Here is a 26,725-nt window from a genome sequence, read left to right as displayed (position 1 = left end):
AAAATGTCAGGGAGGGCCAGGAGGGCACGGTGTTGAAGTGTTCATCTAGTGCATTCCCAGGTTGTGCATAAAGTGAAGGTGATGCAGTGGTATGGGAGCAGAAAGGCCAAAAAAACCCCTGGGAACCAGAGAATCCTGGGTGTGAGGGTGAAAGTGGACAGGCAAAAACTGAGAAGTAAAGGTGATGAAAAGAGCAGGGGAGCATGTCTCTGAGGGAGAGAAAAAGCATGTTTGTAGATGGAGAGGGGAGAGACAGTATTAATAATATGTTCTCACATTCACAGGGCTGGAGAGAACAGGAGGCATCCAGTATCTAGCTGAGGTATCTAATGCAGGTTTTGAGGGCAGGAACATGGGTTCCCTAGCGTTTGACTGAAAGAGATTAACTCCTACTTCAAGTTTTCTGAGCCGTCCTCTGGAGGCACACACCTCTTCCTGCTGCCTAAAGCCAGAACTTGCATTCCCAACCTACACAACTATTTTGGATGTTTGCGCAGTCAGTGTGAGTGCCTCCTGGGACTCCTCTGTTTCTGTAAATACAGATTTTACTCAGACAACACGGAACCGGAGATTTCCAGCCACTTTTTACCCTTAGCTGCTACCCTGCTTGCAATTTGTGTGTGGGTACCTTAAGAGGGACCACAGTGCAAAAAGAAGCCTTAAATGTTTTGGAGAACACAAGTGTGGGGCACTTTGTGGCCACCCTTGAGACTTCCCAGTGTAGGAGATATGAAGAAAGAAATAGAAGCTCTGTTCAGTGCCTGTCCAACAGGGAAGAAAGCATTATCTTGTAGCCCTCTCACAAACCAAACAGGAGGCAATCCCAAAATGAGATCTTCAATACAGTGGATCATGCCACTCTGTGTGACAACCTCTCCACTCTGCCTTGTGACATTTCCATCTGAAATGAAGCAGCCCCCAGCATGGGGGTCTCACGATCAGGCTGGGCTGGTGAAAAGGAGCCCCAGGGCTGAAGGTGCTGGGCCGTGGCTTGGCTGGTTCCAAGATGGTGGCACACAGGCCCTGGGCCACCAGGACTGGGTGGTGTGAGGGTGGAAGCAAGCGGCTGGAGCGTTCTCTTTCTACATCAGGCACAGCTTAGGCCAGGCTCAGATAAGCCTTTACACCATTTTGGAGTGTACACAGGTTGCCATAAAACAGATCAGAAGGATACCTTCCTTAGATCTGTTATTGACAGCGATATCACGTATCAGCAAAAAGGTCAAATCTTCTCTCTTGAGAGTTAATCAACACAAGCTTAAAGGTAAAAAACGTAATTTTTCTTTAGGAGGAGTCCATAGCTTATGGGAACCCAGTGCTTAAGTGGTGGGGGTGGGAAAGGAGGAAATTAAAATGTGGAGAACATGCCCAATTTGCCATCTAGAAATATGCAAATATTTCTACTTAACTGTATTAAACTTAAGATATAAATATTGTAACTCTGTTACACAATGTAACAATGTTGCTACATTGTCAAATCCTTCCTAATTGCTGTATTTAGCATAGCAACTGTAAAAAGGAGGAACTAAAAAACTGTACTTGCTCTTCTTGTACACAAGTCTTTTCCTAACATAGCAGTTGGAGGGTAACCATTCAAGGCAGGATCATAAAAATAGAGATTTCCTGCAATTCCCACTGGACTACTCTGCCCATCTGCCACGTTAGCAGTGCTAGTGGCAACACACAGTTCTCTGAAGCGATGTAAAAGAATGGAAACATCTGTGGAAACTGAATTTCCTCAAGCTTTGTGATCACTAATAAGCTAGCTGCAAGGCTGGGTGAAGACACCTGGCAATCAATTTGACTATATGGAACGTAACAGTGGACAAAGCTTGTGTTTTAAACTGTAAGCATTGCCAGTTAATAAACTAAAGCTCAGCAGATACTAGAAAACTGCATTTGAAGAAAATAACACTATTTCTAAAATAATTGAAAATGCCTATTTTTCTAAATGACAATACAGCCAAGAAAAATGCAACCACTGTTTTTCACTGACTGCACCTCTGGCCCTTTTCATGGAGATCTCATTCACACACAGATGACCTGAAGAGAAATAAACTAGTTTTAAGCAAAGACAGCAAAGAAGTCACAAAACTAAACAGGTATTAGAGTAATAATTGTAAACTAGAAGCACCAAAGAGACAGAAAGACATACAGCAAATATAAGATAGCAGCATGCTGCACGGTGAATGTAAAAGGAACAAAGTCACCTGTGCAAAAGGATTATTAAACATGTTATTATTACAGAAAAGTGTGAAGGAGGTGGTTGTGCACAACACAAAACCTACGGTGATCATTTCTCACTACATTTCCCCTGTTTGCATAGAGCTTTCAAACCACCCTACAAAGATTCCTGCAGTATATGGCAAGCCAATAATTCCAAAGACCTCTTGAAATATCTTCATTTGTGCTCACAGAGGTGAGGCTGGGACACCATGAGAGAAAGGACAATTTGATTGACTAACACTAGTCAATCATGGATCAAATAGTCAGGCCGACAGTTGTCTAATGTACCACACTGAGGTATTAATGTTGAAATTTATGTTAACATACTGCCAAAGCACCCCTAAGTAACTATAGGCGTGTTAATAAAGTAGAAGTCACACTGAAAATGGCTTTTGAAATGAAGTGGTACCGCAAGCCAGGGATACCACAGCCCTTGTGAGACGCAGCACTTGTGCCAATGATAAAGGGCACTTGCAGAAGTCCAAAATAGCAAACACCTAGTCTAATGGGATGCTATTTTGGACCAATATGGAAATGTGCCTAAACGATTCAGATTTTTGCCTGGAGAGCAGCATTTGCTGCTGCAAAACCAAGACCTGCATGGCCACTGAAGTGGCAATTCCTCTCACAGAGGAGCTACGGGACGGGAACCAGCTGACGATGATCCAAGATGGGAGTTACAAGGAATGTCACACACTGAGGCAGCTGATCTGCAGCACAATATCTGGAAATAAGCCAAGAAAGCTGAGTATGTCCTTGTAAATCAACCAGGCTCTGAAATGTCACTTACTTCATTGAAATAAATAAATAAATAAATAAATTTTATATATATATATATATATATATATATATATATTTTTTTTTCCCCCTAGGAACAATAAAATTTGACAAACTGTTGTACCGCTTTCTAGACTTCATATGCTGAGGTAGTCGGATAAGTGCATTTGGCACAATCCTGTCCACTTCTAACTTCCACACCAGTGCTTACATTAACAATTACTTAATTTGGATTGGAGAATTTACTTGTATGTATGGAAATTCGAGCAACTATCTTGTCTATGGATAAGATGGGAATTCAGCCTAGTAAGTCAGGACATGAATACCTCAAATCAAATAAAGAGAGGTAGTGGAAAGAAAGGTATTTCTATAAGCATCTTCATATACTGGCTATCTCTAGTAGCAACAAGTTTAAAGCCAGTTCCTAAAATATGTGAGCAAAACTGAACACACCAACTCTGAAACCAGAGAATATTGACTCATTCTAGGTCTATCAGTTTCTTACCTCCTTCTTACTACACACTTCCAAGTCATTGAAACTTTGTGGCTTATAAGTAGCACTGGAAGTTCTATAATACACATTTATACCATGAAATATTTTATAATACATATTATTTATTAATATTTAATAATAACAACAATTATTATTATTACACTACAAGACATTTTCTGAAATTCAAATATGAGATATCATCAGTTGTTTGAAAGACTCCATGAATCATTTACAGAATCTCAGTATGGACAGAGAACCTCATTATTTCAAAATCACTTGACTGTGATATTTGACTTCAGGAGACTTGCCTAACAAAACTGAACTGAATTAGGAATTGCTAAAGATTTTAGTGCAGGTACTGAATTCCATCAGTCTTGTTTGGAATGGACATAACTACCTCATGATTGGGAAAATATCTTCATGCCTTATAAGAAAATAATTCTAACATTACAAGTGAATTCTTTTTAGTAAAAGGTCTCTGGCTTTTTAACATGCTTTCTGTCACAAACCTGTCTTCATTCTCTGATTCTTCACATCCCAGGGCTCTAACCTATTTCATTCATTCTGGTGTGGATCTCTTCTGATTTGTACTGTTGGAAGTGTCTATTTACAAATGACTGATTATTCTTCAGATAAACAAAATCAAAGTTTCTCATGTAGCAGATGACTACAATTAACACCAGGTGACAGGGTAAAAGAGCATCTCTCCCTGGACCAATTAAGAATTATTTATCGATGTTTGGATAGTTTCAACAGGGCTGAAAGATCATAATTTCCTGCACCATATCTCCCAGAGCAAGAATTGAACCATACTTTATCCAGAAAGCACAAACTGCATTATTGGCTATTCTGCATGTTTCAGAAAATGCTTCTAATTTTGATGATGAAGAGAAAAAGATCCAGACTGAATATAAAATGCCTACCCTAGGGAAAAGGGAATTGGTTTGTTTCCACGAATCACTTTGTTTTAAATTAATCATACTGATTAATTTCCAATGAAAAATCATTTAATCAGAAATCTCACATGAGCCTTGTTGACTTCCTTCATCAGCAGATATCTCACCAAATGCACAGAACAGGGATGCAAAAAAATTTCAGCCCTCTCATCAAAACCACAGTCTCCAAGCCTCGGGAAGATGAAACGTGACACTACCCACAGCTGCCCAGCGGGAAAGAAGTCGCTAGACACACCTCACTTGGGTTGCCCAGGTCATGGTAGGCACTTAAAATGACAGGGTAATGACACAAAAAAACATGCTAATCAACAAATACAGGCTGTGAATTCTTTAGCACACACCAGAAATTTCAGCATGAACTGCATTGTACCAAACTAGCAGGTTTCTTTTGAACAGCAGACATACAGCTTCTAGAAAGAGAAGACCAGAGGCTGATGTCTTTACTCATAGCAAATGGTACCTTATTCAGCAGTGAGGGAGGTAGTCAGAAAAACTAAATGTGAAAGAATAAGGCCCACAGATGATATCCAAAAGACATTATTTTTCCTGCACATTTCTAAAAACTGTACTGCGAAGATTGTCAAACATGAAGGTGTGCCACGAAATATTAGTTTTAAAAACCTACACAACTTGGAACTGTTTTAACCTAAAGAGCACCTCTGTTCATTGCATATAATTATGACTGCTGAAATTATTTGAGGAAATTTCAATTTCCAGTCTTAATACTCCTCCTACTACTATCAGAGTATTTTCTGGAGTGAAGTGGGAAGCGTGTTCTGAGATGAGTTCAAGTCAGGCTGGCAGGAGATCCCTCCAGCATGGAATCTGCGCATGCTGGAGCTTGGTTTTGCTGGGATTTATAATGAGATGTGATGTGAGATGTGCTTCCTTGGTCAAGTATATACTTAATTACAAACCACCGCTGGGTTATTTAGAGTTCAAATTATACTGAAGAGAGGCTGTTTATATTGTTTATCATGAGCAGCAGATTTACTATCTGTCTGTATTCAAACTATATAATGTGTCTAAATACCAAGGTGACCGACACACAACCTATCATTACATAAATATATTGAATTAATTCAAATTAAAGGTTCAGCAGATCTTGTAGCACACTAGATACGGATTTGTATATAAAGGTTTGACAAAAGTGCCATATGATGGTTCATTACCACTCTAATTAATGAAAAATAGATCCAGTAATATGCAACAGCCGCTGCTATCATTTAATGCTCTGAAATGAGGTTTGCCAGCCATGAAGTTCAAGAGCCTGATTACAGATAATGGACTTAAGCTTCCTGTTAGGAATTTGTTCATTCTGCAGCCTCAACAGAATTTGAACTTGTGACATTTCCATCATGCTGTAGCTTGACTAGAGGTAAAATAGGAGCAGCTGTGGGGAAACTACTAATGGACTGAAATACATGAAACCTTTCACTGGGCTGGACCACCAGGAAGCTGCCCTGGAGAAATGTTATATTACTAGAAGTGGGCTCAAATTTAAGGGCAAAAAAATCTGAAATAGGAGTTTCAAACACTAAGTTTAAATCTAGAAGTCGCATGAAGTTTAGACACTAAAATTTGCTGCTTCCAGCATTTGAAGGGAAGTGTGCTCATGGGCTCTTCACTTGCCATTGCTGGGCTTCCTCACATAGGAGTCCCAAAGTCTCCTACAGAGTCAGTGGAGAGAAAGAAGCTCCTCTGAAAGCCCAGCAGACTTCAGACATGCAGGTGAGATCGGCAGGATCTCACTCTTCTGACCTACAGCTCGTTATCTATTATTCCTCATTGTTTTTATAACGTGCCACCATGCAGGAGTCACCCTCACAGACTGCGATTTCATTGTGATGGTAAAACATCTCATACAGACAGGACTGTGGCCAGAAGTTTAATTTTGTCAGGTCACATGTCAGGTCACATCTAGGAAGCCCATTGCTAGAGAAAGGACAATGAACTCTACATTTATTTCAGTGTCCCTGAATGGCTTGACAAGGGGGGAAGTAATACTTTTTTCCCAATTTGAAGACATGTCCCCTTTTGTCTGGCGTATCTTCAGGGAGCATGGTTCCTCCTAAGGCATGGGCAGACACAGGGTTCTTCCCAGGCATCAGTGTCCCCGGCCCTGGAGGCAGCAGCTGGGAGATGCTGTGCCTGGACTGCTGCTCTTCTGCACACTATAACACACCAACATTCCTTAGCAGGGCTAACAGCCAAGATGCAGACTGATAGACCCAGGAAATTTAGGATTTGCAGAAGCACATCTGTAAGAATATACCTGGAAGGGCACGTAGGCATGCCCTTTATGTTACATATACAAGCTCATATACAATGAGAGAAAGTGAGGTATGGCAGCTAAGTCCTGACACGAAACAAAATACAAACCAAGGTTTAATACTACACTATTATTTCCATTTTTACAGAAATAAACAACGGTACAAAACTGTCAAATAACTTGATAGATATAATTACTAACCTGGTAGCACTCAGCCATGCTTGATGAACTAATTTGTCATGGTAGTGACATTGTAGGCACACTAACCTAAGCACAGAGCTTTGGTCCTGAATATTTTTTTCTGGTTATTAGGTTATTAATGGAAAAAAATAAAGGCTGTCTGAATGTGACCCTTGAGGCAATCCTCAGATTTATTATTTCCAGCTCTTAGGCCATTCCTTTCTGTGATTTGTGTTTGATCACAAAAACAATCAGAGAACAGATCTGCTGGAGATATATAGCAGTTCTAATTAATAGTAAACAGACTAAGTCTTCTAAACCATTATTATTTCACTGTAACAATAAACAGAAAGAATACCTGATGGATTACTAAGTAAATAATTAAACAAATGTATGAAAAGTGATAGGCCAAAACTGGCCATGTGCTTCTAAGGAGACCTTAGCACTGGGTTCACTGAGTTCCCCTTGAAGCCATCCTTTCTCCAGGCTGAACAAGCCCAGGTCCTTCACCCTCTCCTCATAGGGCAAAGGCTCCAGCACTGATCATCTTGGTTGCCTTAAATGAACTACAGTTTATTGACATCTTTCATGTAGGGTGTTGGAAGGGGCAAATTGAGTGTAGTATTTGATATGTGGTCTAATGAGCGATGGTGCTCTAGCTAACGCAGCCTGTTTGGCTTTTGTTGCTGGGGCACGCTTTGCCATGACTGCAAAGCCAAGGTGACTTGCTAAAGGTTCTTCCTCAAAAGATCAAATCTGGAGAGATGCTGAACACCAGGAACTCCCTTCAGGGACACTAAAGTCCAGAAAAAAACAATTAGCATAAGAAAAGATACACAGAATAATTAATGGCAAGAAATTCAAGCTACTGGTTTAGTTTCCAGAAGCTGCGCTAGTAGCTGTACAGTGTTTTGCTGAACAAAGCTCCCTTCTCATCCAGTGAACCAACATAGGAAGTCATCCACAAGCAAAAGACTGTTGGCTGCTAATTAATTCTGCCAGCAAGTGATGCAGTTGCAAGGGGGACAGAGAAGATGCTTTTAAGGCTAGAGGTTGCCTGTATGAACACAGGTGCAACAAGAAATCAGGTGGACTCCAGAGAAAAGAGGAAAAACCACAATCAGGTTAAATAAAGCCCAACACTCACCAAGGCCCATGTCAGGAGACCTGCCTGAACTATTTCACAAACTGTAGGAGGGTAGTTATGGGCTGTTTAAAGGCAAGGGTGAAAATCTGCATCAGTCATCCCAAGATAACATGCAGAGCTTTTAACAAGGAAGAACCTCTCTGTTCACTTTTGCTGGCAATTAACACCTCAGACTAAAGTTAATCACTGGCAGAAAACTTGCCAGCTGAATGGAGACAAGAGATGGAAGGGAAACAAAAAAGCAGAATCAAACAAACTGCTAGTGTTTCCACACAACAGCATTTGGGGACCAGCAAATCACTCTGAGATGTCAAATGACTCTTAGCAACTTAAAATTCTTTAAAGATTTATATGTTTCTACTAAGTTCTAAATGACTGAAGTAGGTTAATTTTACCAAATTAAGAATCTGGTGCTTTCTTCCAATTGTGTGCGGGCAAAACCTGACTACTGCAAAGGTTCAGGTGTACCACAGAATCCTGGAATAAAGGTAAGTCTGGTTAAGGAGGGCGGCTGTGTTTGTTGATGCCAGGGAGAATGAATGTCTGAATTTCTAGCCTTCCCTTGACAGGTGGCTGGTAAAGGCTGGGAAGATTCTTGAATTTTCTTTCCACTTTTGGCCAGGCATGGGAATCTCAGAGCAAGTGTGTGACCTGTCACCAGGCGGGGTGGGGTGGGGTATCTGCCCACCTCCCCTGCTGCCTGAACAAAACAAGTACCAATCCCAATACTTGCCCCTCTCCTACAGTGCTATAAAATAGCGTAGATGAGGTTAGTCTTCCCAAGGAGGAGACAGTCTGTGATGCCATCCACCTACACATGCATCTCTTGCTAAAGAACCTTTCTCTGCTGTGGGAATTCCTCAGTGGGAGAATGTATGGATTTACCAGGGAAAGAGCCAGAAGGCTAAAACTTGCTTTATGCATTAGCCCTAACCAGTGCATTAGTCTGCTATGCCACGGGACACTGAATAACTTTTTTTTTTTTTTTAGACCAGGATGGCATTAATCTACACGACAACTTGTTATTCACTGTTTACACTGAGACCCATGTGTGTACCAGCTTTAAGCATGAGACTCCATGTGCCAGCTGCCATATAGATGCATGGGAGAATATGTTTCCTGCCCCAGTCGATCTATAAGTTAATTTAAGATACAGGTAGATGAAATTAAAAGCTGCAGAGAGGAAGAAAGTTGAGAGAGAAGTTGAGACACTGACATCCTGAAGTTCCACATATGTTCTGTAAAAAGAATTTGCTCCAAACCATTGGAAAAATAAGAAATTATCTGATGAATTTGGTTAGCCATCCTTGATTTCTACCTTTTTTTTTTTTCCTGCAGATTCTTTTTCAACATAGGGTTTTGTATGGCTGTAGGCTTATTCACCATTCTCACAGACAATTTCTAGAGCAAAAAGGGGAGGAATAGTCTCTTGAAATAGTTGTAGAAGTATGCTATGTCCTATGCCAGAGTCACTGGCTGAATAGATACCTGGACTGTCATGCATAAAGCAGCAATGCAGGAAGTAGGAACAACATCCAAACTCATTGCAATGTCTGATCACAGAAGTTAAATAAGATGAACACAGTGTATGCACATATGTGTGTGGTATCTATGCATGTATATACAAGATGTGTAATGTGTCCATTAAATGCATACAGCTCCCATGTATTTCAGTGAGATCAGCTCCCAGCCCTTCATTCTTTCAATATACATGCCAACTGTAGGGCACGCATAGGAAAATGTCTTAAAAAAAATGGATGGACTGGTATTTAGGGACTTTGTGATTTTATATCTGGAAAAGCCCAGGGCAGATGACAGCTGACACACAGCTATTCTGAATTTACACCCAGTTACTGTAAACAGAGTCTGATTCCAGTAGTTTTCATTCAGAACGAAAATGGAAGGGGAGGGTGTTTATTTTTATCTTAGAATAAACTAGAGGTGGGACACTCACCTATTACACAGAATGGTTTCCTCGCAAAGCGCAATCTTCCTTGCCATCCTCGGTATCGACAGCAGCATCCAGCAGACCAGATACGAATAATAAATTCCAAACCAAAGACAACAATCATGACAAATTCCTAGAAAGGGCAAATAAGAAAAATGCCTGTTACATGCAACCAACACTGAAGTGCCAGGAAACTTACAACTACTGTGTGTGTCTAGCAATCCACCTTGAGCATCTGAAGATCCCAAACCAAACTTGGGATCCTGCTTCCCAGAATGGTTACACATTTACACACAGAACAGTACCCAGACCTTCCTAGTAAATAGCGCAAGTCTAACCCAAATAAAATTAAATATCTGCTAAGACTGGCTACTAAATATGAAACATTGAAGAACTGAATCATACACAAAAAATATAAAAGCAAAATAGTCAGTGAGTCTGGATACTGAGGACCAGACCTCAAGTAATTTAGACAGCTAGTGAAGAAAATGTTATATATCCACATCCACAAAATTAGTTCTTTGTTTGATGGCTGAATGTTTTGGTAGCTATATTATCATTGTAGGAATATACAGATGAAGTGACTGAGATGATGCAAAATCATTTAGGAAATCAATTTGTTCCCAGAAGTATGTTAAGATACACACGAGTGTTATTACATACAATGGGCATGTAATTGTTTGTAGAACAGTAAATGGATGTTCACACTAGGCATAACTTTCCCTGGACAACTTGTGAATGAACGTATTTAAAAATCTCGCCCTGCTTGTCTGGCTTGTTTTTTTTTTTTTTCACACTGGAACCTTATTTAAGACTGTCCATTTTAATAGCATCAACCTGTATTTATGCAATTGCTATTGGAATAAATTTTTCAGTACAACAGTGAGGTCACAGAGTTGCAGCAACAGAGACTGGAGCACAACTCAGCTTGGAACCTTAAGGAAAACTGAATCCCTACAATATGCAGTGATACAGTACGTACACAGTGGTATGGAATTCTAAACTCAGATACTCTTCTGGAATACCATGATAAAGTTATGGGTTTTGAGATGATAAAATAAAAATCTGTGTGTTCACCAAAAGAAGGAGAAGTAGTACTTAAAGGAGTTTCTTAAACAGCTCATCAAGAAGAAGAGGATTAAAGTTGTATTTTATTTGGCAGCTGAACGTGTTTCCATGTCCAGGAGAAAGCTGTTCCTTGTCAGCCAATTAATTTGTTATTCCTGCAGGATGAGGACTAGTGTGGTACTGGTAAGGAAGAACTGCAAATGAGTTAAACAGAGGAATATTTGCAAGTGTAGGGTTTATCCAGTATTGACTTTTTCCCAGTAAACAGTTTGCATGTTTTAGACTGTGAGATCCTATAATTCTACAAACTGATAAGGCTGTAAATATCACATACGTCAACTCGGACATTAATTTACCTGAACGAATGGCATTATTAACATTCTGTCATGTACTGGTGCTTTACTAGCTTATGATTAGTGGCAGTACATTGAAATATTGTCAATTTAATTTGCTTTTGCTGTCAAAGAAAAATTTGAAAACATAGTATTTCTCCCTAAAATGTCAGCTTTTATAACTGAATCATATTGAAAGAGTTTTTAAAACCTTCTTCAGTATCTTTGTTTCCAATTTTGTAAATCCCATATTGAATGCCTAAATTACAAAAAGCAGAATGAGATCCCTCTGCTAAAAATGTCATATTTTTTGTTAGAAAAGAATATATATGGAAAAATGAATGTGACTGTTTAAGGTTTTCTTTTTATTCATTCTGCCACAAGAAACTTCAACTTAATTCCATGGACAGAGTTATTGTACATCTTCAGAAAGGATTATGTGCAAAACTGAAAAAGTTCTCCATATAGTAACAATAATTCTTAATAGTTGGCTATCATGTGGTATATGTCCTTATAGGAAATTCTGTGTAGGCCAAGAATAAAATGCACAAGAGGCCAACTGGAAAAATGGAAGAATATGTGTTTTAGTTACTTAACTACCACTCTTACAGTGGTAGTGAAATTATGAATTGTCAAATCTGTTTTACACATTGTTAACTGATGTCTCTGAATTAATGGGGGTGCATGGTAGGGATCCATGCCATTTGACATCTGACTCTCCGCGTGAAGTTTCTTCTTTGGGGCACAGGTAGGAGCTACTAAAAGAGAGGAGGCTAGCAAAGCACGAAAAGTTATTTGCTTCCAGTTCCTATTTTCCTTGTTAAAATTTAATCACACTTCATTTGACTGAAGTTTGTCATTTTCCTGGAAAACAGACTCTGTGTACAGATGCGTGAGAAACACCTCTTGCTTTGGAAGGATGCTGGAACGGCCATGGGCGTCTTAGAGGAGCTGATCGCACATGCAGGAGCGTGTCCTCCATCACAGTCCAGACCCCAGCGGGGCCTCCGATGCAGAACTGGCAAGAACAGAAAGTACTTAACGATTCTGGAAGGACCAGTCTACAGCTTCAAGTCATTTAAATCAGTATCAAAAAAAAACTGCGGGTAGAAGTTCAAAAGAGGTAATTTTTTCAGTAGTTTACTATCCTTCCAGTCGATGCTATGCAGTTTTGTATTAATTATCTGTGCTACTATTACCAATTACTATTTGCTGTGCTTGCTCAGTTATACAATGAGGAAAAAGGTCATTGTGTGCTGAATGCATGTGTTTGAGAGTCTCTTGTACTACATGGTGTACTCATATGGCAGAGGCAGAAATCCTATTTGTCTCTCACACACAAACGCATATACACATACTAAAATAGAAACTTAATGGCGATATATCTATTCTGAGAAAGAAAAAGAGCAAAAGGATGTTTTCTCAAGTGTTTTTTTTTGGAGCAAGAGTATAAGATTCTTCCTGGAGATGCAATGTGAAATATCCTTGTTCATTCCGTGATAAAAATAGTTATGATTTCTAGCAACACTATGAATTTATGCACAGTGATGTTATCTCAAAATCAACTGAAATTTCTGCTATATAAGTAAATTTTAACAACAGCCACTGTAGTTATACTAAGTGATCTCAAATGCAGTACATCTGGCTCTGTGCACTGGAATGCTAAAAGAACTGCTGATTTTAAAAATACTATATATTATTTTCTTCCACACTTATCAAATTTCTGGAGGTTTTAAAATACAGTATAAGCTTTAGTAAGAGAAAAAACATTGAACAAAGCGGAAATGGGGTTTTACACTTACTTTTGCACTGTCTGAAATAGTGATATTTCAAAATGACCCTTATATCCTGGTCATTCCAACTTGCTCAAAGAACAACTGATTTTGAAGGGAACACATATCATCATGTATAAAGTCTAAAGGAAAAGGATTTTCCTAGAAAACGTGAATGCATTGAAACAGAAACTCTTCGTAGTAGTACATATGACAGTTTTGTTGTATTTTGGATTGGTCCAGGTTGGAAGCAGAGAGAAACAAAGAAACCGACACCACTGTGAAAAGCACAATGTTTTAGTAATCAGCGCACTCAGTCACAATGTAAAGTCAAACCTCTGTCAGGGTTAATGCAGGCCAGGGAATGACATTATTTTTTCCTACGGCAGCTGCACAGTCATGAGGTTCTTAGTTTCACAGACAAAAATTGGGAGGATGTATCCCAAACAAAATCAGGATATATATTTTTTAAATTTCATTAGGAATAGCTTATTACATAATTAAGCATAAATCTAGGCTTTTAAATAACTTGATTTTAGTTCCATAGCAATTGCAACAGAAAATCAGAACATAATTGAAAAGGCATGTGATGGAAAAATCATTAGACATCATATGATTTGTAGCCTTGCTGTAAAAACTATGCATTCCAAGTATCTCTGTCCTATGTATAATATGCTGGAACCTCATTAATTTTGGATTACTTATGAGATATGAATAACACTTACATCAGAACAGGAAAATCCTGCACTGTTGATAAATCTGGCCTCCTTCAAAATTCAGCAAGGCTATATTTGAACTGATGAGCAAGCTTAGACCCACTGGAAACCTAACCCTTCATTCTAGGTAGAGCAGGGATGATTTGGCCTATGTAATTTCTTCTTTTTCCCCTATCTTGTCATCCTTTTGCAATCCCAGCGGCATCTGGCCCTGCACCACAGTTACCACAATCAGTAACTTTTTGGGCTATTTAAGCTGACAGTAACTGATATGGCAGATGCACTGGTGGTTCGGACACTGGAAATTCTTTTTTCCTTCTCAAAGCACAGTTCATCCCGACTGACGAACTCTTCGTTCTGAAATGTTTCTGCATACACAGCTCCAATTGTTACAGGGAACTATGCAAATGCAAGAGAAGCAAGGCACTCTACTGCTAGAGCAATGAGGGTCACACAAGTGGCAGGAAAGGAAAATAAGATGTCATCCGGAGCAAGGTTTCTATTAACAAAAGGTCCTGAAGGACTCTAAGGAAGAGGGTTGATAATTACTTAAATCAAGCATACTTTGTACAATACAGCTATGATAAGCACTTTTTATTTAGTTCTTCCTATCTAATTGGGATACAAGTGATGATTTGTTGAAATTGCCTACATTAATATGCTTCTCAGGTAGTTTTTAATGGTAAGGATTTCCCTAAGCATTATATTATAACAGCAAAAAAAATTATTTCATCACAGCTTTCTTGTTCACTAACTTAACTACTTATTAACACTGTACATGATTTGCTGCTGCTGTAATCAAGTGCCTTCATTGTAGACCACCATTTCTGGGAATTAGAGCCATTGTCGAGATGAGAAAATGACCAAGTTGAGTACTCTGTGCTGGTCTTCTAGAATGCTCTTGGTTATTTACCAATGTATGAATGAGCTGAGGTTTGGATATAAGAAATCTGCCCACAAGGAAATAGCTCTGCTGTTACTTTAATTATATTTCTTGTATGGAAATTGTGTTGTTAAGTATTCTAAAGTCTAGTGAAGTAGGACAACAGAGCTGCAGACTGACAGAGGGAGCTGCCTGCCTTGAGCTCATAGGAGAAGTGGGTCTACAAGTTATATTGTCTGATTAGAACAAATCAAATTAATCCCCTGAAATAAGGTTTAATAAGGCCAAAAGTGTTTCCCTACCAAAGACAACACCTATGCAGTGTAGCTGCACTGCAGAGGCTCATGTGGTGTAAATCAGCACAGCCTTGCTGCACTAATGTAACAGCAGGAAGAGGAGGAGCAATGACACAGCTCGGGAAGTGTCCCCTCTTCCCTAAAAACTCATCAACAGGAAAGTCCACTGATTCCAAATCAGTTGGAAAAGAGGGAGAATAAACATGTTCTCATCCTTCAATTTATGGGTGACTGGTTTAAAAATGTCACCAACTACTAAAATCTCTTTATCATGACACATAATGAATAGTTGATACTATTCAAATAGAAATGCTTTATTATTGTCGAAGAGGATGAGATTGTTTTCTCATTCAATTAAAGAAAGAACGTAACACCTCATCTTCTGCATCCCTTTCTCAAGCAAAAAAAACCCTCTACTGATTCAAAGTACCGAGCACCAGAGTTGGACTCTACACATTAAACAGACGCTATTGGGATGCAAGAGGAACTGCAACACTAGTCTGTCTCAGAGAAACTCCAGGAACGTTTGAGCTTCAAATAGTTGTGATGCAGAGCTGGTGTAGGACTAGGGACACTTCTGTTACACCGGCTGGTTTCCAGATTAAAATCAGCAGATATGAATATGTGCGTGCATTATTGTTCAAAATAATAGTATAATTTGAATACACTTTTTTTTAAATTCCAGATTCAGCATTAGAAGGGGAGATCGTAGATCTAAACAGCTAACAAGTATATCTACTCATATGCAATTAAGGAACTAATGTTTTAATTCTTTCCAACCGCAGTTTAACAGAGGGAGAGGCAGCTATAAATCTGAAAACATAACCCAGAATAGACCCTATTAGTGGCATATAAATCACAACCAGAGACTTCAGTTCAACTCCCAGTGCAAGATACAATAAGCAAGAAATGGAATTTATGCACCTTTTTATCATTTATTAGTTTTATAATGAATGTGATACTTCTACTACACTTGCTTTTCCAAATTATGATTAAGATTTCTCATGCTGATTATCTGTTAATAGAGGATTATAGAGAAATCTTTTCTGTGCCTTTTAATCTAACACAGAGCTACGAGTCTATTGATATAATATTAAAACCCAGTGCTATGCTTAGTTTTAATTAGTCACATGTTATATAGGATTTCTGCTATCCAACTCCCTTTACCTTTTTGTGTTTATTACTTGAAATGGCACCTATCAGTCGTGCTTCTTTATTCACTTAAAACAGAAAAAAGCCCAGAATTTTTATGTCAAGTAAAACCAGTTTTGAATCAGATTGTAAAAGCAGGCACCAGAATTAGGTAACTGCCATTTAATTACGTTTCTTATAATTTCTTATAGAGTAAATGCAAGTATTTACTGTATGTTCCTAGCATTGAAACTGGGCTCACCTCCCTCAGCACTCACAAAGGGAGGACAGACACCCTTCTGCCCCTCCAGAGCAGCAGACCCACTTCACGCCACCGCTACCATGTCAGTGCATGTGTGGGCAAACACATCCCAAAACTCCTTTTGCCTTTTAGCCTTTGGTGGATGAGGTTCTTTGAAGAACACCCCGGTGTCCACTGAAAACCCTTTCTCAAACTGGGAAAATGGCAAACGCTGACTTCACCACCCCACACGTCTCTCCTGCTCTTCTCCAGATACAGCATCATCCTTTAATAAGGTGTTTTCCAGCCGTTTTCACCCCCTGCTTTGTGCCAGATCACTTGTTTATATGTCAGGTACAACTACACTTCTGAGAGAATTCCTGAAAGGAGATGACAGCCATAGAACTCACACTATAGAATAATCTTCTATTTTCCAAACAACACCATATTCTGCTTTGTGCTTGTTCACATTTTCATTCTCAGTAGTGAGGTATCAGGGGTAAATGGTCTTGTTCTGGTTTTAAAATTATCTGCATATTGAAAACAATGAAGCTCAGTACAGCTGTACCCAGGCCTTGAATTTCCTTTGTGATTTCTTCACGCATTTTTTTCCTCTGTAGTCACGTTTCTGATGCCATACGTCACAGGCAGAAGTTCAAGCACATCTCTCTGTAGCAACACAGCTCCCAAATCTTCCTTTTGAAATGTTTGTGAAGAATTCGCTATTTTTTGCTGTGTCCAAAAGGAACGCGGAATGGGTGCCAGAGCCTGAATCCTTTTATACGCTGGCATCCATGTTAATTTTGCATTGATGCAAGGTTTTTAGGCTAATTGTTACGGCTGAACACATGTATGTGAACCAACTGATAACATTTGACATACTGTATGGCAGAGCGGGACAGGATGGCTATTCTTTTACTTTTTGGTCTTAGCATGTTTGGAGTTGTTAAATCCTAGAGACTTTGCAAACGATATTTGCTGTGACTATTTTTAAAGTGATTTCTTCTTGCAGTTTCCCAGTTTGCAAAGTTCATTAACAGAGTTTGCCTAGGAGTATATCAAGACATGATTTTACTACTGGGAGACCTATGGGCACCTGGGATGATATACACTGAAACACTTTCAGTACCAAATGTATTCAGAAAGCAATTTTAAGAAAGTGTTTTCTCACAGTTGGTAACTTGGCAAAAGGGACTTGGAAGGCACTTTACCCAATCTACCAAAATCCTGCTTATACAGGATTTTTCAAGTTATTAACTTCTGTCATCTCACCAAATATTTGTTACTTGAACAAGTCTTTGGTTACAATATTTTTATTCAGTTCCTTAAGTTCAGTGAAAAAGTTGAGTTGGTCTCCTCTTTTCAGTCCAATAACTGGACTATGAGAGCCAATATATCAACTCTTGTGTTTACAAATGATGTCATTTGCTAAGTGTTTCGCAGCTTTTCCTATTATCTTTTTTTCAAGGCTTATGGAATTTTGGTCTCCTGGAAAAAGGAAAGAACAAACTCCTTCCACATCCTCTCAAAAACATACATATATCTTTGTGAGACATTCATTTCCTGTGAGCGTATCATCATATGGTGCAATCAACCAATTCCTGTCTGGTTCAGATTTGATACCAAAGTTGTTATCCTGCCTATGACACAACAACTGAGCACCCTGTGGAAGCCTACAAGTTTAAAATGGCCAGTACTTATTTTGCTAATTCATCATTTTAGCTCACCCACAGTTCCCAGTCCTCAGGACTGGACGTAGTTCCAGTGTGTGTCTGTGTATTTACCACTACCTACACCTTAAACCCTCTTTGGATTTTGGTGTTATAGGTATGTCTGCTCTGGACGTTTCCAGATATTTTTTATATTTGCCTGTGTTTTAGCACTTATTTACTTGACTTCGCAGGTTTTAAACTGTATCTTGTGAACAGATTTCTTCTCTCACTTGAAGAAAGTTCACATTTTGAGTGTAGTGAGCTATGTCTTTGCATGGTTTGTCACATTTGTGCAAAGCGACAGAGTGGATTATGGATTCTGTACACCACTGAGATGATGGGTGTTCCCCAGGTTTCCAAACAGCTTTCACATCACTTATGTTCTGCCTTTCTCAGCATTCTTTTCCTTTTGACATTTAGTGCTTCATAGACATTCTCCTCACATATTATTTATAACCATGTCATTTGGCTTTCCTCTGGAGACATATTCTGCACTTCCATTTGGCAAATCAATATTTCCCTAACAAGGGTCAGGTCTGAATTTCTGATAGAGAGTTTGATATCTATCCATTTTTACTGTTGCAATCTAAATTGTTTGTTGACTGTTTTAAGGAGGTAGCTATTGCTCTCCATATAACAAATTTGGATCCTTATCAAACTCTGGCGTGAAGCCAAGAAAATTCAATACTTCAGAGTCCAGCATAAACTATTTCAAATCTACATCTATGGAAAAAGTTACACTTATGACTTGGAAGTGGTTTCCCATGCTACTTTGTTATTACTTAAACTGATAAAAGAAGAAGGAAGACATGTCATGGAAGAGCAGTTGTTGTGCAAGGAGTGTTGTTCATTTATGTTTCAAGGAGGTCAAGGACAGCTGGTTTGGTCCTTCAGTACAATGTGGTGATTAGCCTACAAAGAGACATGCTTTTTCCTCCTCAAAGAGTTATATCCCTATTAATCTGAATCCTGACACGCCATCACTAATATATAATCCTCCCCATTTTCTACCCTTAATCTCAAAATCCTCCTAGAGATTCTGTGTTCTCCTAGAGAAAGCGGTCCCTTGAATGGCTGGCTAAAAGCCTTTTTTTTCCTGAATAATATGGATAATCCTTTTGCTTTTAAGAATATGTTCTCCACCTCTGAATGCTAGTCTTCTCTGTGTTGGGAAGCAAAGGGAACCAGAAACTGATTGTTCACAGTACTAGTATCTTCTCTCCTGACTTTCTGCATATAGCCATATAATGTTATGGACAAGATAAGCCAAGTGACAGCTCTATAACAAGAATATGAAAGAGTGTAATGTACCTATCAACACTGGCTTTCTTACTACAGGTTAGTCATTTCAATGTTAAAATCGCACCAGGTAATGAGTTCTGTTACACTTAACAGTGTTTGTGGGTTTGCTGTTTGCACCCATCTTTCTTCATTACACAGTACCACCCATTTCTCTACACATGTCCTGTTCATTCAGAGAGAATGGAAAATATTTTCATGGCCGTATTTCATCCAGTCACCGCTCACTTGTGGCAACCCCAGTGATCTTAACATTGCACAGTAAATGGAGATTTCTTGTTGGCAGGTAACTGGTTGGTAGTTCTGCCTGCCTGGGAAATGCGACTCTGAAACTCTCACTTGCCTTGCATTTGCTGTTCAATGCTGTAGCACTTGTGGTAACCATCCATAGTTATCCTGCCTTCTTTAACTGATGCAGTTATGAGATTTTTCTTTGACCTGATTGTAGATTACACATAATAATACTCTCTTAGTCATGTTTAGTCATCAAATCTATTTAAGCTTTCCCAGTAGAACTATAATATATTGCATTTTTAATTAAAAGAGAGAAATTATTCCATTCAATGTGTGATTTTTCATTCTTCTCTTCACAAAGGTTATTTCTGCTTAATACACAAAAACAAAATAAAAGAAAGGACAAAACACTACTGACAATGTAATCAAGCCCAGAAACAAATCAATAATAGGCTTATGCCAGTATCGAGAAGTCTTTATTCTCTGATGTGTTTGAAGTGTCTTTTATCATCCTTAGCACTGTTGACAATAGATTCATCATAGATACCTTTACAGTATAATGTGTGGTGCCATGTTCCTTTGTCATGAAATATTTTTTATTGTTACTTCCATCTCTCTCCAAAGCTACAGTCTGTGCTTATTTGCTTCAGAGCTTTGCTGGTTGGTCGGAAGTACCAACACTGCCTTCTGACAGAATAATTACAGCTTTGGGGACATCTACTTACATGTTTTCAAATAACTTCACTTTTTCATTTACATTTTTGCCTTGTCGGACTTCCTTGTTATAACTGTTAGCTCAGAAAAGTGCAACCAGCACTTACATTTCCAACGAGAAGTCTGCTCTGTTTGCACGCAAAGATTCTCAAGCAGTTATGATGAGATCTGGTCTAAGTTTTTATAACAACAGTCAGATCTGATTTGATGAAATCAGTATACATAATAGGAGAGTATCACTTCAATCAGCAAAGACATTAAATTATTTGTTCTGATAAGGTAAGAATATTTTCTTTCAAAGCCAACAGGCAGTTTGTTGTGACATGGTTGAATTGTTTTATGCTTATGTTATCATCTTGTTATAATATTAGTGTATATGAATCTGAACAAGACTGAAACATGAAGGCTTTGACCTTATCAACATTACATTTCCCTCTCTTATTCTGTCTTTGATAACATCAGTGTCGTCTGTCTAACAGACAATTTTTTAGAGATGTATGTGTAGAAATTTTGAAATTTCAAAGCTATGCTTTGATTTGGGGTTAAAAAGAACACTGAAAATTATTATTTCCCAAGAAATACTGATTCTGAGTTTTGATAAGCTCTGGTAAACTTGAAACTCACTGATTTTTTAGCTCAGGGATGAGTTCATCTGTTTCTCTTGGGAGAAGACTTAACAAAACCACAATAACATGTGGTCTATACCTTACCTTCTTTGTTAGAAATGTATCTATAATTGAAATCTCTCAAGATGATTCAGGTTTTCCTTTTACGCATGGTTAATTGGTCCTACTGAGCCATCCGTCTGGTCCTTTGCTCAAGTCTGGGTCTTTTATCCAAGCATCACAAGAAGATTCAAATTCTGGGACAATAAATCTAATCTGAAGAATGTTATTATTTTTTTTTTTTTAATTGAGCACTATCCACATCCCTCTTTAAAATCCACTCAGCTCAGCTTTAAAATTTTGTAGCAGATTTGTATGATTACATTGCTGCAGATGAATTCACTCTCCTAGCACATGAACATATGCCTGCATGCTATCATGCATCTTTACTGTTGTTTTTTTTTTTTAATCTATCTTCATTCTCCTTCTATGCTTCTTTTATGGGAAAATGTTAAGAGAAGGAAGAAATGTTAGGAAGATCTTAATTGCTAGAAGAACTTACTAGGCTCTCCTGTTGGATTCACATAAGTGACCATAGTACATATAGAAGCCAACCTCATCTACTGCACGTTGTCTGCTTTTATGTCTTTGGGAGCTATTTCTGCCTGAAGAATGTGTTCCTAGAGTACATTTTCATAGGCCCTTATCTTACAGAACTGGGTACAGCCTTCTACCCCAGCCTTTTTCAGAGAAACACACAAAACAGATTTGACAAAAACAGTCCTGCAGAAATTCACATAAGTGTTGCAATCTCTCCATCTCAATTAAAAATGAAAATAATGAAAAAAATTGAGTCCTTTTTCACTTTAAATAAAAACGGCATTTATTTCCTACAGCTTCAATTTTACTTTTAAGCTCGAAGTTCTAAAATGCTCAAATACACAATATTTTATGCCACGTCAAATGAAAGATTTAATCTGATCCAACACTTTGTTGGGACTTTTTGATTTGCCAGATCTTCATCAGCCAACTCAAATAATTTTATTTATTTTCTTGAACTGATAGCAAACAACACAGTTCTTCACACAGCTTTAGTTGAAAATTATCTTAAAATAATGGTCATGAGAGTGAGTGACCTCCAGTTCCAGAAATATTCCTTCTCGGCTGTTTTCCCCAAAAGATTTGATTTTGCCTTTCCAGTCTAAGTTTTACTTCCCTTGTGTTTATTATTTGATAAAACGCCAGCAAATGTACTTGGAGGAGATCAGCAATACATGAAAGGTTATTTTTTTTTTGCTTCGTTAGCTGGATTCTTAAGTGTCTTGTGGCTTTTTCGATGTTGAAGTAGACTTTATTCTGCTGTCTGTCTGGGATGTATCACTGCTACAAGTTGAGTGCCAGAAGTTGTGTGCACAGACAAGGCTAAAGCATACTTATTAAAGATATAAGGAGTTTTATCTGATGCTCTCCCCCTGGTTAGGCTTATTATTTCTAGACAAAAATCTAAGCAAATTAATTACTGATGTAACAATCCAACACTGCTGTGTGTAACATGCACTTAACTTATCTGCAGGACTTTCATTTTAAGCACCAGATTCAAATACTAAACACGTCTCCCCTTGACAAGCCCCTGATAAGCAGGCGATGCCCGGAACACAGTAGTGCCTGTGCAGCCGCCAGGACCGAAGCCCCGGCTGGGTTCGGCACAGGGCAGCGGGGCAGGTTTGCATCGGCTCAGATGTTTCTGCAGCCCAGACAAGTCCATTAACCTCTGCTGATGCTCAGAAGCTCTCAGCTAATACTGCTTTCCTAAACAATGATTTACTCTGAGCTATCACACCTCGTCGTATTTTTCTGAGATGGATTTTAGGATGCAATGATTAGGAGATATGTTTTCTCCTCCCATGTAAGGCGAGGTCAGGGGAGATAAATGGAACTGACTGATTGCAGAGCAATAATCTTCTCAGCTCCTCTGGGCTTTCTGAGAAAGAGGGAAAGGTTTGCTCACCCCATCTTCACTTCCCTATTTGACCTCCTTTTGTAACAGCAAATAGCTGCAATATGTCAAAAGCCACAGGTGCCAGTGAAGGCAGCAGCTCAGGTATTAAGTTGAAGGAACATTACATTAGCTTTTTAGCCAATTAACATGGCTGTAGGGGGGACATCTGCAATAAATCTTCAAAGCAAACAGTTCACAGAAACCCAGCAGGCAACTCTAGGGATTGCTGTATTTGTACTGTACTTCATTAGAAAATAAACATTTATCTTCCATCTCAAGCACGAAACAAAAGAGTATTAAAACACATCTGATAGTTAATACAACTGTCTCTACTAAATGACACATTTGTGAGCGTTGTGTGAATCACTGCTAGGAAAAGGTTGTGAAAACTCTAATGACTGCAGTTATGTGTTGGCACTGCCAAAACAACTGCTCCTGAGCTAATGTAGAAATTTATTTCTCTCTTGGTTTGCAGTTGAAAAAGCCTGCTTTGATAACTTTGCTAATATCAGCTAATAATTCAGTGTTCAGAGAAGGAGCAAATCATGCATCAGCAAACTGGAATAAACCAGTCAACTTTAGCCTGCTTCTGGAACTTCATACTTTGCTGTGTTTATATTTTTCTCCATTAGAGACCCACAGCAGGAGCCGTAAAATTCGTCATCACTAGGTTTATTCCTGCCAAGGGTTTGCTGAACATACTAGACTATTGCACAGAAATGCTGGACTGGGCTAATATTGATGCTTCAGGGATTAACTATCCACCCTCTTCCTCCTTGAGGGCATTTCTGTGTTCAGAGGATGCTACAGGATTTACAGTCAGAACCATCCCTGGAAACATTCAAGGCCAGGCTGGACGGGGCTCTGAGCAACCTGATCTAGTTGAAGATGTCCCTGCTCATTGCAGGGAGGTTGGACTAGACGAAGTTTGAAGTCCATCGCAACCCAAACTATTCTGTGAGTCCATGAACTGTTATGATGAACGAAGTCCATCTTTGAAGCCACAGCAGCAGAAAGCACCACTGTGTCCTGCTGTAGACCTCGAGCAGTGCCTCTCCACTGACGGATGCCTCTATGAGGCCACTCCATGCAGTGCAGGGAACAAACTCAGAACTTTGCAAGAGCTCCTTCACATTCCAGCTCCTGGGAGAGCCATGGCGAAGCACAGGGAATGTGTTGATCAAGCAGCTGGGGAATCAGCGGCAGTATGAATACCGCCACAATCAACAAATATGTGGCTCACGGGAAATGCTTATTTTATGTCAGAACAAATGGTATTTCTACAATTTACATAAACAGACTAGTAATGAAAGTACCTGCTATTAGAAATAGGGTATTTTCAGACTAATCAAATTTTCCTATTTTCTATATCAGAAAATCTTAGCAATTAGTGTAGTAATTGAAACAATATAACCAGTTGCAGAACATTTAAACAAGCTTCAGTTTGCAAAATGTTGTTCACATATGTAAATAATGGGACCAGATATGAGTATAGGATTAAATCTGATCACTTTTCACTATTTTAACATCACCTGGCCTTTTCTCCAGAAAAAGGGCTAAGGATGCAAACCACCACATTTAAGATGAGCCTCCTTAATTAGCCCTGCTAAGAAACCATCAGATGGAGCATAGCACCACACATCTGCACCTCGCCAGCTCTGGATGTTTAGTTTAAGTATCTTGATGCAGTAGCACATTGTGCTGTAGAGACGTAGCATGGATGGTAATTATGCTTATTGGCCTGCTCATGCCATAATTAATTAGGGAGCTGTTCTGAAGACCAGGGCTTTTGGATATATACAAGCGATGACAATTAAAATGTTGGCATTTGTCAGCAGTTACTTCACCCCAGGCACTACCTAACAAGCCACAGTCTGCTGTATACATGGAACTGAAATAACCATGGTAACTCTGGGTATATAGTGACATTTTAATGATCACTACTGCCTATCCTCAGGCCATCACTTGCAGAACTAAATGGCCCATCAAGAAACAGATGAGTAAAGCGGCATCCATACAATGCATGAAAAATGGCAAGCAGTTTTAGGGATTAAAGCCATTTGTATCTATCTCAGAAGAGAAAAGGCAGAGAGAAATATAATGCAAAAGCATGTGTTATGAAAAAATAATGAAACTACCACTTCCTACTGCAGCAACTGCCACTAAAATGTCAGCATCTACCAATAGTTAGCACAAATTGGTATCTAAGATACTAAAATTATTTCCTATTTTAAGTATAAGTGCCTCTTACTACATACTGACTTTATAAAAGGCAGTGGCAGCATCAAAGGTCTTTCATGCTCAGTCTCTGCCAAACTGCAGTAGAAAAACTATCAGTTATTAAGTACAGCAATTCTCAAGCAAAGAAGGGATGTGATACATTACTTCTTAACACTGTCATACAATCTGACCTGTTTTTAAAGAAAAAGATGGTGGCATCCTCTACTTTATTATTTTTTCATCATCCAGGTGAAAAGTCTGGTTTCTTCAAGCATTCAGGAATAATACTATTTTCTCCACGGTGAGAGAGAGCATTTGAGTGTATATAAAAGTATCTGTAAATCTGTCTTGTAGTTAGAAGTTTCACTTACCAAAATGAAGAGACAACCAGAGGCAAGTTTTGTGTGTTCAGGAATAGTAGAAAACACGGACAAAATCAAGCAACCAAACACAAGGAGAAAACTGAAAAAGAAAGAATATTAATAATTGTTAATATTTTTCAGAACCCCAAGCCAGTATCTATATTGATCCTACCTCACCAACATTAATAGAAGATTATCAATGAACAGTCTTCATTAATAGAAGGGAATTCAACCACTACTTAACTTAGTCCATTAAAAACACTAGAGTAGCCTGTTACTAAATCCACATGCTTTTGAGCAGCACTTGTAGAATTAATAGAAACAAACACAAGAAACAAGATTTTATTGGAGAAATGACCCAATATACACGACACTACTTTTGGTATCACAATCCTGTACCTATACGCAGTCCAGATACTCTTAGTGGCTTTAAAGAAAGATAACCAATGGGACAATCCTCTCTCCAGTCTGAAAAATAATTTCTCTAACAACTGACCACAAATATCCGCGATATAAGCTTATTGAAGAGCTAAATACATATTGCACCTAAGTGCCCATCTGAAAAAACTTCCCTCTGAGAAACAGACTTGATGTACAAACTACCAGAAGCTGAGCAGTAGTTGAGTTTTGGCATCACTGCCCTAAATGAACAGGCTCCATTCTGGGAACAAACTTAATATCATACAATCCACTGAAGAAGTTAAAACAAAAGAGTGAATTAAGGAAGTCTTACATGAGTCGTGCAATTACAATCAGGAAAACGACAGCAATTTGAGCTTGCATGAGCTTTCATGTTTCAACATACTGAATACACACAAGCAAAGCAAAGCAACATGCTGCTAAATCCCTTTGTGAGGAAGATGCAAACACCCAGTATCACTGTAGAAATTCTTGCATATCCCATGTCTGATCCATTCAGCATACAGCAGAGGTGCTGTTTGCAGACATCAGCCTGTAGAGCTGGTATCACTCTGAAGCCTCTACTATGGATGATAAGGAATATCCTTTCTTATCGTACTGCACCACCAATAATATCACTGTGCTGGTGAAACCACCTATGAATTGGATCAGAAGTTCATTACCACAATATCCCACACTGACTAATCTGCAGCCAGGCAGCACACTGTATGAGTGCAAGGCCG

The 26,725-nt window shown here is 38.8% G+C and overlaps 1 protein-coding gene across 5 annotated transcripts in view; it reads right to left on the bottom strand.

Moving 5' to 3' along the window:
* Window positions 1-26,725, bottom strand: part of KCNQ5 (potassium voltage-gated channel subfamily Q member 5) — a 284,367-nt gene that overhangs the window by 61,010 nt on the left and 196,632 nt on the right. For all 5 annotated transcript variants that reach the window (XM_065055277.1, XM_065055273.1, NM_001282828.1 and 2 more), the window contains 2 exon segments: window positions 25,593-25,683; window positions 10,006-10,132 (listed from right to left, as the gene is read on the bottom strand). In XM_065055277.1, the coding sequence (XP_064911349.1) occupies window positions 10,006-10,132; window positions 25,593-25,683 (218 nt within the window).

Source organism: Columba livia, chromosome 3 (assembly GCF_036013475.1).
Source record: "Columba livia isolate bColLiv1 breed racing homer chromosome 3, bColLiv1.pat.W.v2, whole genome shotgun sequence".
Lineage (NCBI taxonomy): Eukaryota > Metazoa > Chordata > Aves > Columbiformes > Columbidae > Columba > Columba livia.
Note: the sequence above shows the minus strand (reverse complement) of the source record. Positions and strands in the feature narration are given on the sequence as shown.